The following is a 15,735-nucleotide window of genomic DNA, read 5'->3' as shown; positions in this document are numbered from 1 at the left end:
TTTGAATCGTTGTCCAGTAATGAAGAAACCAAATGAAAAGATGTCAAAAGTTACAATGGCACATGATAAATAAAGATCTTATACTATACTTTCTTTTGGTAGTAGACTGCGATTATTTGACATGACTTAAAGTTAGACATCATAGAAATGGTGGCAGATTTCAAAGGGTTCAAAGGAATAAAGAATTTTGTATCTCTTCCAACAGAAACACTACAAGCAGGAGCCTGGCCGCTTCATCTCGACCAATGACACCCCCGAAATTCTTAGGCTTAAATCTCTGCAAGAGATTGTCAGCGATCACTACTACAAGGAAGAAGCCAAGGAGATTGTGGAGAGATGTCTGAGCCAGTATCCCTTCTCTGTGGAAATCGACAGAGTCCATAAAGTATCTGAAATGCAGGATCCAGTAAGTGTCAAATGTTTTGGAGCTTTTATTTTTGGATGTTGGATTATTATTTTTCACAACTATTTAAGTCTCCTCTTCTTACATTTCGATGCCTATTGACATTTACTCCTTAGCGTCTTACTCAAATGCTGCTTCTCAATGCTATATATAAACAATGTAGGTGTAGCGAGAACACATTCGCAAACTTGACTAAGCTTACAGGCATCATAACATTAGCAGATAGACTTTACTGGTTGTCCTTCTACAATGTAAAGACATCAAAATGTAAGGATGTGAGACTTTGTGAGATGTGAGACTCAGATATCTTAGTATAATGTACATTTTGATAGAATGTTTTTTTTTTGTCTTTTAAAAAGTTAGTTCTGTGAACATGGCTTTTGCTGCCGTTGATTCGTAGAACCATGTTTCCTAATCAAAAGCTTTCTTTAAGTCAGACTTTTCTTCTTTCTGCAGCGTCTGTACCGTGAGGAGTGGGATAGAGACAGACAGAAGTACACCGTCATCCCAGACTCTCCCGAGGTGGCTCGCGTTCAGGAGGTTGCCAAGATGCAGAGTGATGTAAGCTTAAATATGTTGTTAACCATGTATTTTGTATTTGTGCTTAGCCTTAGTTATTATATGTAGTTATGGCAATATTTTCCTGTTTTCAGGATATTCATGTACAATTTTCCCAATGCTGCAAACGGCGGGATGGGTGTTTACTCACCTTAAGTAGGATTTGTCAGGAAGTTAATGTATAGGTCCAGTTTGACTCTGTGCGTGCGCGAGTTATCTAAAGTATGTAAAACGCATTTCCACGTCGGATTTTGCGTCCCATTATCCAGCTAGGATTCCACAAAGTGTAAAACGCTTTTTGCTGGTAGGCAAAATATGTTGTTAACCATGTCTTTTGTATTTGTGCTTAGCCTTAGTTATGTAGTTATGGCAATATTTTCCTGTTGGAAAACTGTTTTCAGGATATTCATGTACAATGCCATTATACATTTTTTCACAGCTTGTGTACCGCCAAGGTTATGAGAAACAGAAGCAGGGAGGCTACAAGCTGGCTGCTGATGCTCCTCTGTTCCTGACAGCCAAGGAGTCAGCCAAGAATGCCAGTGATGTAAGTGACTCAGTGATTTGAATAAAAAGACACTTTCCAATTGACATTGTTTTGATCTGGTTTTTGTAAGCCATTAATATGTATTACATTAATGATTTTTAAACATTTCTTTGTAGTATAACTACCAGACTGGGCTTCGGGCAGCGCGTGGAAGTGGATTCCCCAACTTCCAGGAGTCTCCACTGTTCCTGCAGAACAAACTTTCAGCACAGCTGGCCTCTGGGGTAAGTAGATACCTCTTGTTGTTCAATCTCTTTACCAGAGAAGCTCACTTGTTGTGCTAGGTTACTCATTGTAAATTTCAGCTGCTAGTCTGTTTTTGACAACCAACTATTATTATATAGTGTAGTAACTCGTTCAGTAGATGTATTTTTGTATAGTACAAATGTGCTATTCTTTCGCTTTTGTGTGAGGCTTTAAAGTTATAGGTTACTTGTGTATTTATATATCATTTTCTATGTCATTGTAGGCTCTGTATATCAAGGACTACCAGCAGCAGAAGCTGAAGTACACCCTCCCTGCTGACAGGGTGGACATGGTGGCTGCCAAGGCTGTTATGGACTTGTCTGATGTAGGTCTTCAGTTCTGTCATGTTTTACACACTGACAGTAATATTGACATGCAGTTATTTCTGTGATATTGTGTATCACAACAGATGCTGATGAAAGCATCTGATGTTGGATGTTCACTAGTTTTAATACTGTTTTTTGCTTATCCAGCGCAAGTACAAGCAGAAGCCAGCAGTACCCAAGTTGCCCCCAGACTCGGTTGAACAGGTCCACTTCAAGTCCCTGGCCCCATTGAAAGATGTACGTATAGTCAATTGTTACCTTATAGCATTATCTACATGTGTTATAGTTGATAAACCTAGTATTTCTGGCGTTTTGTATATACATGTAGAATCAATTATTCAAACCTGGTTGCTATTGCATTATATAGTTTATTAATATTTTGTAAGGTGGTGTTTCATTGGAGTTTGACTAGGATGACTTAAAATATTTTATTGCATGACAATTGTACATGGTATAATGTATGGCAACAGCTAGTACACAAAATGCAAAATAAGGGTAAAAAAGAGTAAAACTAATAGATGATAGTATATAGAAATATACTAGACTTGCTGTTTGAAATTACAACAATATGACCCATCGCCAACTTTTTTTACTTAATTCTTCCAACAGAAAGTCTACAAGCACGAACCAGGCGGCTTCACCTCTGAGATTGACACTCCTGAGACCAGGAGGCTGAAGTCTCTACAGGAGATTGTCAGTGACTTGTACTACAAGGAAGAGGCCAAGGAGATTGTGAACAAGTGTGACAGTCAGTATCCCTTCTCAGTGGAGATCGACAGGGTCCACAAAGTGTCGGAAATGCAGGATCCGGTAAGATAACAAATACAAAATGTACTTTCAAAATCTCAGATTAGAGCCTTGTGCAAATCCTTGTGGTACCCCATGATGCATGCAGATACTTATGCAATCAGAGTTGTATACATTCCTTACAATATTGGATGTTTATGGCTTGTTTTTTTTAGATAGTTCAAAGAGTTACTTGTGTAGTCTGTCTGACATTATTGACTTGGCAGTGATTTCTGCCCTAAGTTGATATTTTGGGAAGAACCTTATTTCTTTGGCATGTGCTGAGATTGCCCTTAAGAAATATTTTGGAAGCCTGTGCGGTATTGTTGTGTAGAAAAAAATCCTTCCATGATAAATATGTTTTTTGCTAATCCAGCACTGTACTTCTGCTGGTGATTTATAGTACCATGTTTTCTGCTCAAAAGCGCTCTCTAAGTCAGACTTGTCTTCTCTATGCAGCGTCTGTACCGTGAGGAATGGGATAGAGACAGACAGAAGTACACGGTCATCCCAGACTCCCCCGAGGTTGCTCGAGTTTGCGAGGTTGCTAAGCTACAGAGCGATGTAAGTATAACCATCTGAACTACACTTAATGTATCTATTCTTTCGGCTGACAATACAGGGCAAAATGAGAAATGCAAAATACATTGAATAACATATAGAACAGTTTATAAAATTTACACAAAGTATAATACAAGATATATTCATACTGTTATACACTTTAATCTGTGGTTTAAGGCATACTGCAAAGTAATGGATATAATATAACAAATTGAAATGTTAAACTCAGCCATAACTGCTGGTATCTTATTCCCATTTTTCCCTTCTTTTCTCCCAGCGTATTTACCAACTAGGCTACGAGAAGCAGAAGCAAGAAGGTTACAAGATGATTCCTGACACGCCACTCTTCCTGCAATGCAGGGAGTCTGCCAGGAATGCCAGTGATGTGAGTTGTGTATTAAGTTTTGGATGTTCTTTTCTAGATATTACCTTAATGTTCTATGATGTAATAGTAGAATCCAATTCTAATGAACTAAGAGTCTATTCCATTGATTTACACATGTCAAAATTTCATCAAAGTTTTGCCAATCACACTAATTCTGAGACCTTTTTTTTTCACTTCCACTATTTAGTATGTCTACCAGACAGCACTGAAGGAGGCCAGAGGAAGGGGCTTCCCCAACTTTCAGGAGTCTCCATTGTTCTTGCAGAACAAACTGTCAGCACAGCTGGCCTCTGGGGTACGTGTTAGGATTCATTCTTAGTCGTGATCCCTCGGGTTTCATGCTTGAAAAAAATCTAGAGAAGCTCTCTGCAGTAACAATTTGTCAATCTTTCAAGTGAATTATGCCAAAAAGCAGCTACTCAGGCGACTGGATATAATTTTAAAATTGGTCAGATGAATTGTGAATTGTATTTGGCATCTTCATTTCTTAATTTTTTATACACTATTTTCTGTACAGCTTCTGTATGTTAAGGACTATGAGCAGCAGAATGGAGCAATTTTGCTGTAAAACAGAGTTGAGACGAAAGCATGAGATTTATTTGCTGTTGTTGTTCGATCACTATCAATCAATATTCCCATAATTAATAGTTACATTAAACTTCTTCTATATCATTGTAGGCTCTGTATACCAAGGACTATGAGCAGCAGAAGCTGAAGTACACCCTCCCTGCTGACAGGGTGGACATGGTGGCTGCCAAGAATATCCTGGACTTGTCTGATGTAAGTATTTCTTGAATATATAAAAATTGCTTATCTTAAGTGTTGAATTTCCATAGATATCGTTTTGTAGAGTACAATAAATGTGTAACAGAGTTGAAATTGGTAATTTTCCCAATCAAACCTTTCCCATTTCTTTACCCATTTATTCACACTTGCCTTCTCTGATTTTTTTCAGCGCAAGTACAAGCAGAAGCCAGCAGTGCCAAAGGTGTTCCCAGACTCGGTTGAGCAGGTCCACTTCAAGTCCCTGGCTCCCTTGAAGGATGTACGTGAAACTGCTTATATAATAATCTTTATTGCAAACTCATGCCCGAAGGCTAATTACAAAAATACATTGTATGATAATGATACAATAACAAAGTGGACATTAAGTGAAATAGGGGTCATCAACTAGTGATACTTCTAATCTAAAATGAATGCTATTGGTTTTGATTTCTTGTCTGTATACAGTAGAGGATGAAATTCCCAACATTTTGGGAGACATATGCATTGGGTGGTGCTAACAGGAAGAAGTTTTTTTGTAGTTTGGTACGATGTGCAAAACTGGGGAAAATTTTGTTGACTAGTTTAAATAGTTTGATATATACATGTATCATTAACACAGCATAGTATTTTGTTAGATTAGGCTGATTTAGAGTTAAACAGTGACCAATCACAGAGCTACCATTCAATAGAATATCTGCTGTCTCCAAAAATTGAAAGCTGAGTAGATTACATTCAAGGTTAACATCTGCATAAGGTAGCAGAACACAGTATTCGACCAATGGGGATTTCTATAGTTAAGGACCACAAGGTGACTGACATCGACGCTGATAAAATCATAGCAGGGTGCAGTTTTCAAGCATGACAAACTAATATGTTGAAGTCGAGGGTATAACCTACCAAAATAATTGAAAAACATTTGAATTTTTGTAAAGACCTCTTTTAAATGGGGTCATCGGGGTCATGCGGAACTGCAGCCGACTCACCGAGGCAGGCAGCTGTAAAGGTCACGCGCATTTATACACCAAATGGACAAACATCAAAACCTTACACATACCACCTGAAAGTCGACTCCTTGTACTACCATATAGCAAAGCTCATCCCCCACTGCCTATCACGTTACGGTGTTTACAGACGCTTCCAGATTTCGGCCGCACTACTTTTTTACTCCTACGTAATAGACCACGGGGGTCGCGTAGAAATACTGTGGGCTGCGACCATAACCTTGTAGTGCTTCTACTTGTAACTTATATAGTGTCAAGTGAAATTTAAGATTAAAGCAGATTATGTTTTGAATTTGATCTTCAAATTTTTCAGGTGAAATACGTTAAACTTTGTAAGACTGGGTCATTTTGTTCCACTGAAAGCAGCATTTTTTTTACACACATTGTCTTTCACTGTACCAACAGAAAGTCTACAAGCACGAACCAGGCGGTTTCACATCTGAGATTGACACTCCTGAGACCAGGAGGATGAGGACACTACTGGAGACTGTCAGTGACTATTATTACAAGGAAGAAGCCAAGGAGATTGTGGAGAAGTGCTGCAGCCAGTTCCCCTTCACTGTGGAGATTGAAAGGGTGGAGAAGGTTACAGAAATGCAGGATGATGTAAGTATGGCAGTTTGAAAGTAAAAAATTCTTACGCATCTGATGGTGCATACTACCCGGCTGTAACATTTTACATGCATGGCTTTCCTTTCTTTTTGAGGATATTTTAGATGGTTCTCTAGATACAAAAGTTCAGGAAAAATGATACAGTACCATTTCAAAATAATTTTTGATAGGCATTGTTGTTGACAGCAGTTAGGTTTGTGTCAGTTTGATGATAACTTTGAAGGTCAATATTGTTCACAAGAGATTGTTGTATGCGTATAATGTACCAGTTTTCTACTACCAGTAGACTAGCCCTCCACTGCAGTGGTCCATATTGCCCAAGGGCTCTAGAAATGTAGATGGGCACTGCCCATATACACCAGTCTATGTTCAGTGTAATCTAACTTTTCTTCTTCTACACATCCAGCGCCGCTACCGTGCGGATTACGAAAGGGGCAGACACAACTACACCGTTATTCCCGACTCCCCTGAGGTGGCTCGTGTGATTGAAGCTGCCAGGATGCAGAGCGACGTAAGAATTTGAAACTGTTTATCAGCTATCAACTTAATGACTTTCCATCTGAAAACAGTATATGTTTTTAAAATGAGAACTGAATGCATTGACTAGTTTTTGAAACAAAATTTCCTACCTTCCCTGTATGGTAAAGCTTCATGATAGTTAGAGTAGGAATTTTTGTTAATGCTCCTCTTTCCTACATTTTATATACAATGTATGTCTGAAGTCTGAAATTATTTACACTTAAAGTCAACACATTTTATAATATTAATCTTCATAATTTCATGAATTCATGCAACGTTTGCTGGGCTACATCTCTAAGGGCGGTCATTTCTAAAATTTGTGTTTTTTTCCTGGGAACAGCGTTTCTACCATGAAGGCTACGAGAAGCAGAAACAGGAAGGCTACAAGATGGTGTCCGACACACCTCTCTTCCTCCAGTGCAGGGAGTCAGCCTGGAACGCCAGTGATGTGAGTTTGGTTGTTTCTCATGACCAGTAAACTGCATCAAATGATAACTCACTAAGCATGTTCCTAATCAAAGCAAGGTACTCTTTCACCTGGCTTGAGTGAGGAAATACATGTAAATTGGTGTGAGAGTGCATCAAACCAGAACATAAGTCAACAAATCTAACCCCAAGACCACCTAGGTCCAGTTATTGCAACCAATTTTGTGCAGTGGTTATCTCTATAACAGGGTCTATACAATGTAGCTTAGTTTCTGTCAACAACTGTATTTGACAAATTTAGTCAGTAAGAAAATATTGTATCTCTGGTACTTTATGGAAATAGAAATAGCCAGTGGATAAAATTAAGTATTATTTCCCTTTACATATACTTTTACGAATTTGACTACTTTTTGTAAAATTAATGTATGTCTTTTTACTATTTCTGCAGTACAACTACAAGACAGCCCTTGAGGAGGCAAGAAAGTCACAGTACAAGAATGTCCACGAGTCTCCGCTGTTCCTGCAGAACAAACTGTCTGCACAGCTGGCCTCTGGGGTAAGTATCATAGTTTCTCTTCACATGCCTTTTGACAAGAAAATGTAGAAAAGTTAAATTGAAATTTTGCCATTGTATTGTAGGATCTAGCATGTAAAATTTAGTTGCCTTGACTTTGACTTTAGATGAAAATGCATATGACCTTGAATCTATTTGACTAAGCTGATTCCTTTGCTTTCTGGACAGCCTCTGTATGTCAAGGACTATGAGCAGCAGAAGCTGAAGTACACCCTCCCTGCTGACAGGGTGGACATGGTGGCGGCCAAGAATATTCTGGACTTGTCTGACGTAGGTTCTTTTTCTCATATATCATCATCTTTTACCACTGCAATATTTTCTGGCGAGCATGATATTTTTACCTTCTCTAAATTTCGTACTTCTTCTTACAGCGCAAGTACAAGCAGAAGCCAGGAGTACCAAAGGTGTTCCCAGACTCGGTTGAGCAACTCCACGTCAAGTCTCTGGCACCATTGAAAGATGTACGTATTCCCAGTACTAGTATAGAACCTTGCTTTACATGCAATTAAATCATTAAAATCCCTGATCAACAGTAACTGATGAATGCCTGCTAGTACTTGAAAAATCGTCATCCCAGTTCTTTAGATATGTTAACTTTCTAAAAGGCATGATCTTCAAAAAAGCAATATTTTTACTCATTTTTTAAAAATTCCTCCAACAACAGAAAGTCTACAAGAGTGAACCAGGTCGTTTCACCTCCGAGATTGACACTCCTGAGACCAGGAGGATGAAGTCTCTGTGGGAAATGGTCAGTGACCACTACTACAAGGAAGAGGCCAGGGAGATTGTGGAGAAGTGCTGCAGCCAGTTCCCCTTCACTGTGGAGATTGAGAGGGTGGAGAAGGTCTCAGAGATGCAGGATGCTGTAAGTTACATGTGTTTGTACATGCAATACTTTTAAGTCACATATTAAGCTTTTTTGCTTGTCATAAGAATAGGCCAAGTGCGTTTTGTATCTCAACTGTAGTTGCAGCACAAAAAAAGATGTTAGAATTTACAATATACATGCAAATGCATACATCATTGTGATACACTGTCAATTACGTTCCACATCTTAATGGTTTGTTCGACATTCATATACTGTATGTGTGCTTTATGTTCACTTTATGCTTGTATAAACTATGAATAATTGTTGCGCACTTGCAGTTAGTGTTTTGGCATGATTTTGCAACAAACTTAACATTGGAATTTGTTTTCAAGAGAATTAAAAGTAGTATGTAATCAGTTACGTTTTCTCTCATCAGAAAAAGTACCGTGAGAAGTATGATGAAGAGAAGCAGAAGTACACTGTCATCCCAGACTCCCCTGAGGTGTTACGGGTGATCGAGGCCGCTAAGATGCAGAGTGATGTAAGTTTTACTTTATCATTTTATAAACTTGAATAGATCTGTGTATCTTTTGACTGAGTCTGTGCATATTAAATGCTCCGAGTTTCAGGGAAACATAAGAATTATATGTCGATAATGATACTATCATCTATAGCCATTAATTGATGCAGTTATTTTTTAATCATGGCATATTCTATCCTAATAATTGTGGTCTCTGTCTCGGTAGCATGTCTTGAAAATATGTCCTTAGGCTATAAATCTATAAACCTTGCCATTTTGGAATTTCTGGAAAAACTTGTCAATATTGAAAAGGATACCACGTTTTTGTTGATGTTACTATTATTATAAGTAACAGTACTAGTTATCAATTACATACTTCTGATGATTATGGTTTCTCTTTCCGTAGCTTCACTACAAGGATGGGTTTGAGCAACAGAAGAAGGAAGGATACAAGATGGTGTCTGACACGCCTCTCTACAACCAGTGCAGGGATTCAGCCAGGAATGCCAGTGACGTGAGTTGCACAGTCCTTCGCCTGTCATTTGGCATGGTCTTTTGTATTTTCTAAGGCTGATGATTTGTAACAGACGACAGAAATACTCTATTTTCATCAATGCCTTGTTTCTTTACTTAAGGAAAGTTATGCTAAAAAGCTAGTACTACGTTCTATTAAAAATTCTATCAAGTATTCTGGTCTAAGTATTTATATTCAACAATCCTTGTTTGTTATATCTCCTGTTCTGTCATTGTATGAACAGATAAGGTCCTACAGTGTATGGTTGTAATTATCATTGTTGGATGGTCATTAGTTGTAACACCTTGGTTTGTATTTTCAGTACATCTACAAGACAGCAATCAAGCAGGCACAAGAGGCCCAGTACAAGAATGTGCATGAGTCTCCACTTTACCTGCAGAACAAACTGTCTGCTCAGCTGGCCTCTGGAGTGAGTATTTACTCTTATCTCATGGATTTAATGCCATATCTTCAAGATTGAAAAAATCTGGAAAGGGATTTTTGCTTCAATTTTCATCGTCTCGTTTTTGACAGCTTTGTAATCTGTTATTCAATTTGCCATACAGCCTCTGTATGTCAAGGACTATGAGCAGCAGAAGCTGAAGTACACCCTCCCTGCTGACAGGGTGGACATGGTGGCTGCCAAAAACATCCTGGATTTGGCTGACGTAAGTTTTCTTATGAACTATGATGATCTTTCAGCTTAGTTTTTTTGCCTTTCAGCCATTTCTACACCTTTTCTGTACTCTAAACGCCTTCTACACATTGAATGCCTGTATCTTTTTTTTTATTCAGCGCAAGTACAAGCAGAAGCCAGGAGTGCCAAAGGTGTTCCCAGACTCGGTTGAGCAACTCCACGTCAAGTCCCTGGATCCACTGAAAGATGTATGTGATCAATGCAGCATTTAATTTTTAGTGGTATAACTATAACTGTAAAGTCAGGCATCCATAACACAATCAGCCTTCCAATTTCACAAGAATTTAGCTTCCATGTAGACAAAGCTACATAGCTACAAACAGATCAATTTGTTCCCTTCCTCAGTCCTGTATTGAATTTAAAATTGTTCAATCTGTAAATATTTTCTGGCCCAACAAACAGAAAGTCTACAAGAGTGAACCAGGTCGTTTCACCTCTGAGATCGACACTCCTGAGACCCGGAGGATGAAGTCTCTGTGGGAAATGGTCAGCGACCACTACTACAAGGAAGAGGCCAGGGAGATTGTGGAGAAGTGCTGCAGCCAGTTCCCCTTCACTGTGGAGATTGAGAGGGTGGAGAAGGTCTCATAGATGCAGGATGCTGTAAGTTACATGCAATACTTTTATCCAAAGTTAATCTTTTGACTACACTATACCAAAACTTGATACTTTCGAAAAGCTGACATAGACACATTTTGTTGTTACATTGTAGAACAATATGCTTGTTTTAAGTATAAGACAAATGCTTTTTTTATCACAACTGTAGTTGCAGCATAGAAAAGATGGTAGAATTTAATTTACACTGTCAATTACGTTCCTTATCGACAAAGCCCGGAATCCATTAAAATGCCTAACACAGCATAATGATACAATTTGGTGAAAATGTAATCAGTTACGTTTTTCTCTCATTAGAAAAAGTACCGTGAGAAGTATGATGAAGAGAAGCAGAAGTACACTGTCATCCCAGACTCCCCTGAGGTGTTACGGGTGATCGAGGCTGCTAGGATGCAGAGTGATGTAAGTTTTACCTATCATTTTATAAACCTGAAAAGATCTGTGCATCTATTGACTGGGTTTTGTGTATCTGGGTTTTGTTTCTCACATGTTCATAATTTAAGGAATAAACAAGAATCATATGTTGAAAGTGATATTATCATCCGTAGCCATTGCAAGTCTGATATCAATAATTATTATCAATAGCATATTCAATCCAGATACCAGTGGTCTCTTTTCTATGGCTTGCCTTAGTAAGCTTGAAATATGTTCTGTGATCTATGAATTGGTCCAGTTTTGCCATCTCTTAAATGCTCAGAATTTCAGGGAAAACATGTCAATGATGATAATGTTGTCCTGTATTTGATAGCAGAGAAATGATATCACTAACAGTTATCAATTGCAAATTTTGACAATTTCTGACAAATTCTGTTAATCCTGGACTCTCTTTCTATAGCTTCACTACAAGGAAGGGTTGGAGAAACAGAAGAAGGAAGGCTACAAGATGGTGTCTGACACGCCCCTCTTCCTCCAAGCCAGGGAATCAGCCTGGAACGCCAGTGATGTGAGTCTTAAAGCATCCTCTTTGCAATCTTGCATTTCTTTAGGCTAGACAAGGATAGTTTTCGATGTATCTAAGAATGTAAGAATTAAGATTTAGCCAGAAAGTAGTCTAGCATCAAGTATGATTAAAACATCAGAAAGTTATGTTTTTTTGCTAATTATCATAAATTTGCATGAAGGTTACTACTTTTATCATGTATTTGGCTGACAATATCTTTGCTGCTATGCAAATAGCAGTACTTTGCAATCTTGTATCTCTTGAGGCTAGACAAGGATAGTTTTTTAATTTTAGAATGTAAAAACTGAAATTTAGCCAAAAAGTAGTCTAGACTATCATCTCATGTCATAAATGAGATCATAGTGGCCTTTACCTACAGGTCAGGGATCGATAGGATGATTGAAACATCAAAGTTGTAAATATGTTTTTTCTAATTATCATAAATTTGCATCAACTTTAAGGTTACTAGTTTTATCATGTATTTGGTTGGCGATATCTTTGCTGCTATACAAATGTACATGTAACAGCTTCAAGATACATGACTTGTATATATATTCTCTATTCTTTATAATAATTATGTTTTAGCTGTCTTGACTATCTAGACCAAACTATCTATTTTTTTTTTCCTTTCATTGGATTATCAAGAAGTTTAGCCATTTGATTTTACTCTCTCTGATTCTAAAGCAGGGTTTCTGTGTGTCACATTTTTCTGTATATTCCTGCATACTTAAACACTGTCATTCCTCTACAGTATAACTACAAGACAGCACTGAAGGAGGCCCAAGAGAAACAGTACAAGAATGTCCATGAGTCTCCACTGTACCTGCAGAACAAATTTTCCGCACAGCTGGCCTCTGGAGTACGTATTGCCTGTTTTACTTTTCAGAGCATGCTTGCTACATCATGTATAGCAGTATACAAATGTACTTTTGCACCAACTAAGAATGACAGTTGGTTCCCTCTAGCAAAAGTTGTTTTGGGAAAATCTCAGGGGCTTTGTGATATAGTAAATGACAAATCATGTTTTCTGTTTGCGCTTTTTGAACAGGAATTAGTTTTCTTTATGCTACCTTGATTGTATGCTACCTGTAATGTTTTGTGTGAAACTTTAGCTATTGACAAAAAGAAATAAGTTCTACTGATCAATTTTTGACATGATGGACACAGTTTGCATTGCACATAAACACCATAATTTCTTCTATATTTATACAGTATCATAATCAACTTGTGACTGACAAGATATGTTACCTGTAAACGTATCACAAGACTTAGTGATCATTTTATATTGTGTCTTTTCCAGGCTCTGTACATCAAAGATTATGAAACAGGGAAGGTGAAGTACGCCCTCCCACCAGACAGAGTGGACATCGTGGCCGCCAAGAATTATCAGAACTTCTCTGATGTAGGTATCATGGTAGTACTTTACATACATGAATCAACACTTAACATTCTATGTTTTATGTATTTTTGTATGAAATAGATGTAATGATTGGTCAATATCTTAAACTCAAGTTATAGCACCCTGCACTATGTATAAAAAGAGGAGTGGTCCGATCTCTGTCATTCTTGAGAAAGACAAATAACAGTAACTGTTATAATAAGTCAAAACTGGTTGAATGTTTGACTCCCTGTCGTCATGATTCCACGCCTTACCAACATATAGTAAATAGATGTATGTTTAACCATATATCTACAGTACAGTACAGTACAATACTATAATAGTAGTTTTAAGTTACACTATTACAACACTTTGTTTTACTTTTAGTGCTGTGATTCTTTGCTTGACATTGCTAACTGTACCTTATTATTTTGTGTTGTTACTTTTCAGCGCAAGTACAAGCAGAAGCCTGGAGTACCAAAGGTGTTCCCTGACACCATTGAAGGAGTTCGCGTCAAGTCCCTGGAGCCATTGAAAGATGTACGTTACTCTGTAAAATTTTTCACTTTCAGTTTTTCTTACTCACATGTGAGACTGGTTTTGTTATACTGCAATAGATTTTGAATAGATGTAATGGATTGCTAGTTGTAAATATGCAAATTTAAAGATCTTTCAACTTTTTTCATTCAGCACCATTGTTTTGGCTTGCAAAGTTCCTTTTTGCATCATCATAGAGGAGACTTGGGTGAAAAGTAATGTTTTTTTAGATAAACTTTACTTTCCATAGCACTTGATATTCTCATTACTGCATACTTGTACAAAACTCAAGGTAAAAGTTTGTATGATCAAATTGCTAAACCAACAGAAAATCTACAAGCAAGAGCCAGGCCGCTTCACCTCTGAGATTGACACTCCTGAGACCAGGAGGATGAAGTCCCTTCTGGAGATTGTCAGTGACCACTACTACAAGGAGGAAGCCAAGGAGATTGTGGAGAAGTGCTGCAGCCAGTTCCCCTTCACTGTGGAGATTGAGAGGGTGGAGAAGGTCTCAGAGATGCAGGATGCTGTAAGTTACAAATACTTTTCAAAATCTTTTATAAGAGCCTTGTACTAATCCTTGTGGTACCCCGTGATGCATGCAGATTGCCATATTATCAGGCTTATAGGCTTTAAACTCTGAAAAGTTTTTGTCTTAACTGAACATATTCTTTATCATTGTGATGCCTGATGATTTGTTTTTTGTTGTTTGATAGAACGTTGTGGTTATTATTAAGCATACTCCAAGTACACTTAGACATCACAGCGCATTAAAAGGAAGTTAAATGTTTATACAACCTATGGTCATCACTGTGATATGTCTTTCTTTCTTACTCTATTTGTTCTTTGTCATTTAAGTCCTGCCTGGCAGTCAGAAATACAGTTACATTTAAAATGATGTGGTACATGTATTATTGTAATGATTTGTAACTTTTATTTGTTATCAGAAAAAGTACCGTGAGGCGTGGGACGAAGCCAAACAGAACTACACGGTGATCCCTGACTCACCTGAGGTCCTGCGTGTGCTGGAGGCCAACAGGATGCAGAGTGATGTAAGTCCTCAGAGGTTTACCTTAAATAGTTTGTACCTTTGATAGTCAACAGTCGAGAAGATCGTGTTTTTATAGTATTAAAAGGCCTTTCGTCAGGTTTGCATTGACTTTTGTATTATTGGATGCCTGTCTTAATATGATTTTCTGGAAGGTATTGTTTCTTGATTCAGATATCCCCTGTAGCATCATCTGGTCTTTTTTTGTAGACATGAAATCTAGATCATGTGCGTCTTGAAATTAAAATAGCCAGAAAAGAGATTTAGACAACTGAGAAATTGGAAGATACTATCAGACAATAGACAGGCTTGACGCTAAGGGAGAAAACTTACAAGGTCAGGCAAACTGGTTGTCGAATTTTCTGTGGTGTCCCTGCAGACAAATAGTTAGAAAGAAGAGATAAGCTGAGAAATTAGAAAATAATTAGGCCTAAGCTTCTAAAGATGTCATTCTCAGGTTAAGATGATAATTATGTTGGAGATGACCATGTATTAAAGGAAGGACATGTTACCTCTTTTATAGCGCATTTACCATGAAGGCCTCCTCAAACAGAGGGATGAAGGGTACAAGATGGTGTCAGACACTCCTGAGTATCACCGTGCTCGCTTTGCAGCTGCCCTTGCCAGTGATGTGAGTAGAGAACTGATACTTTGTATGATTGTATCCTCTTTCTAGCATGCTCGAATTGATGCTTTCCTTGTTCTGGCAACATTTTCTATATGGATGCCAGAAAAGAATTGAAAACTGATGCAAAATTTTATGACTCCACAGTAGACAATTTTATACTACGAAAGGTGGATGCTCACCTTGGTACTGAAAATATTGTAGGTACATGGATGTCAGAAAAGAAGTGAAAACTGATGAACAAGTTAATGAAGACTTCATGGTAGACATTTAAACAACTATAAAATTGCATGATTGCTGTCCATGGTGCTGAAAATTTTGTCACTATATAGATTTAAGAAAAG

The 15,735-nt window shown here is 37.9% G+C and overlaps 1 protein-coding gene across 1 annotated transcript in view; it reads left to right on the top strand.

Annotated features, from left to right (window-relative positions):
- The window catches only part of LOC118432830 (nebulin-like), a 138,704-nt gene that overhangs the window by 94,682 nt on the left and 28,287 nt on the right, over positions 1 to 15,735 (top strand). The window contains exons 56-82 of the mRNA XM_035844451.1: positions 206 to 406; positions 860 to 964; positions 1,401 to 1,508; positions 1,625 to 1,732; positions 1,978 to 2,079; positions 2,228 to 2,317; positions 2,690 to 2,890; positions 3,326 to 3,430; positions 3,705 to 3,812; positions 4,000 to 4,107; positions 4,491 to 4,592; positions 4,768 to 4,857; positions 5,984 to 6,184; positions 6,597 to 6,701; positions 7,050 to 7,157; positions 7,584 to 7,691; positions 7,878 to 7,979; positions 8,081 to 8,170; positions 8,374 to 8,574; positions 8,954 to 9,058; positions 9,444 to 9,551; positions 9,874 to 9,981; positions 13,104 to 13,205; positions 13,632 to 13,721; positions 14,047 to 14,247; positions 14,666 to 14,770; positions 15,290 to 15,397. Coding sequence (XP_035700344.1) covers positions 206 to 406; positions 860 to 964; positions 1,401 to 1,508; positions 1,625 to 1,732; positions 1,978 to 2,079; positions 2,228 to 2,317; positions 2,690 to 2,890; positions 3,326 to 3,430; positions 3,705 to 3,812; positions 4,000 to 4,107; positions 4,491 to 4,592; positions 4,768 to 4,857; positions 5,984 to 6,184; positions 6,597 to 6,701; positions 7,050 to 7,157; positions 7,584 to 7,691; positions 7,878 to 7,979; positions 8,081 to 8,170; positions 8,374 to 8,574; positions 8,954 to 9,058; positions 9,444 to 9,551; positions 9,874 to 9,981; positions 13,104 to 13,205; positions 13,632 to 13,721; positions 14,047 to 14,247; positions 14,666 to 14,770; positions 15,290 to 15,397 — 3,270 coding nt within the window. The remainder of the gene's footprint in view (positions 1 to 205; positions 407 to 859; positions 965 to 1,400; positions 1,509 to 1,624; positions 1,733 to 1,977; positions 2,080 to 2,227; positions 2,318 to 2,689; positions 2,891 to 3,325; positions 3,431 to 3,704; positions 3,813 to 3,999; positions 4,108 to 4,490; positions 4,593 to 4,767; positions 4,858 to 5,983; positions 6,185 to 6,596; positions 6,702 to 7,049; positions 7,158 to 7,583; positions 7,692 to 7,877; positions 7,980 to 8,080; positions 8,171 to 8,373; positions 8,575 to 8,953; positions 9,059 to 9,443; positions 9,552 to 9,873; positions 9,982 to 13,103; positions 13,206 to 13,631; positions 13,722 to 14,046; positions 14,248 to 14,665; positions 14,771 to 15,289; positions 15,398 to 15,735) is intronic.

The sequence above is a fragment of the Branchiostoma floridae genome, chromosome 16, assembly GCF_000003815.2.
Source record: "Branchiostoma floridae strain S238N-H82 chromosome 16, Bfl_VNyyK, whole genome shotgun sequence".
NCBI lineage: Eukaryota > Metazoa > Chordata > Leptocardii > Amphioxiformes > Branchiostomatidae > Branchiostoma > Branchiostoma floridae.
This window is presented reverse-complemented; position numbering and strand designations above follow the sequence as displayed.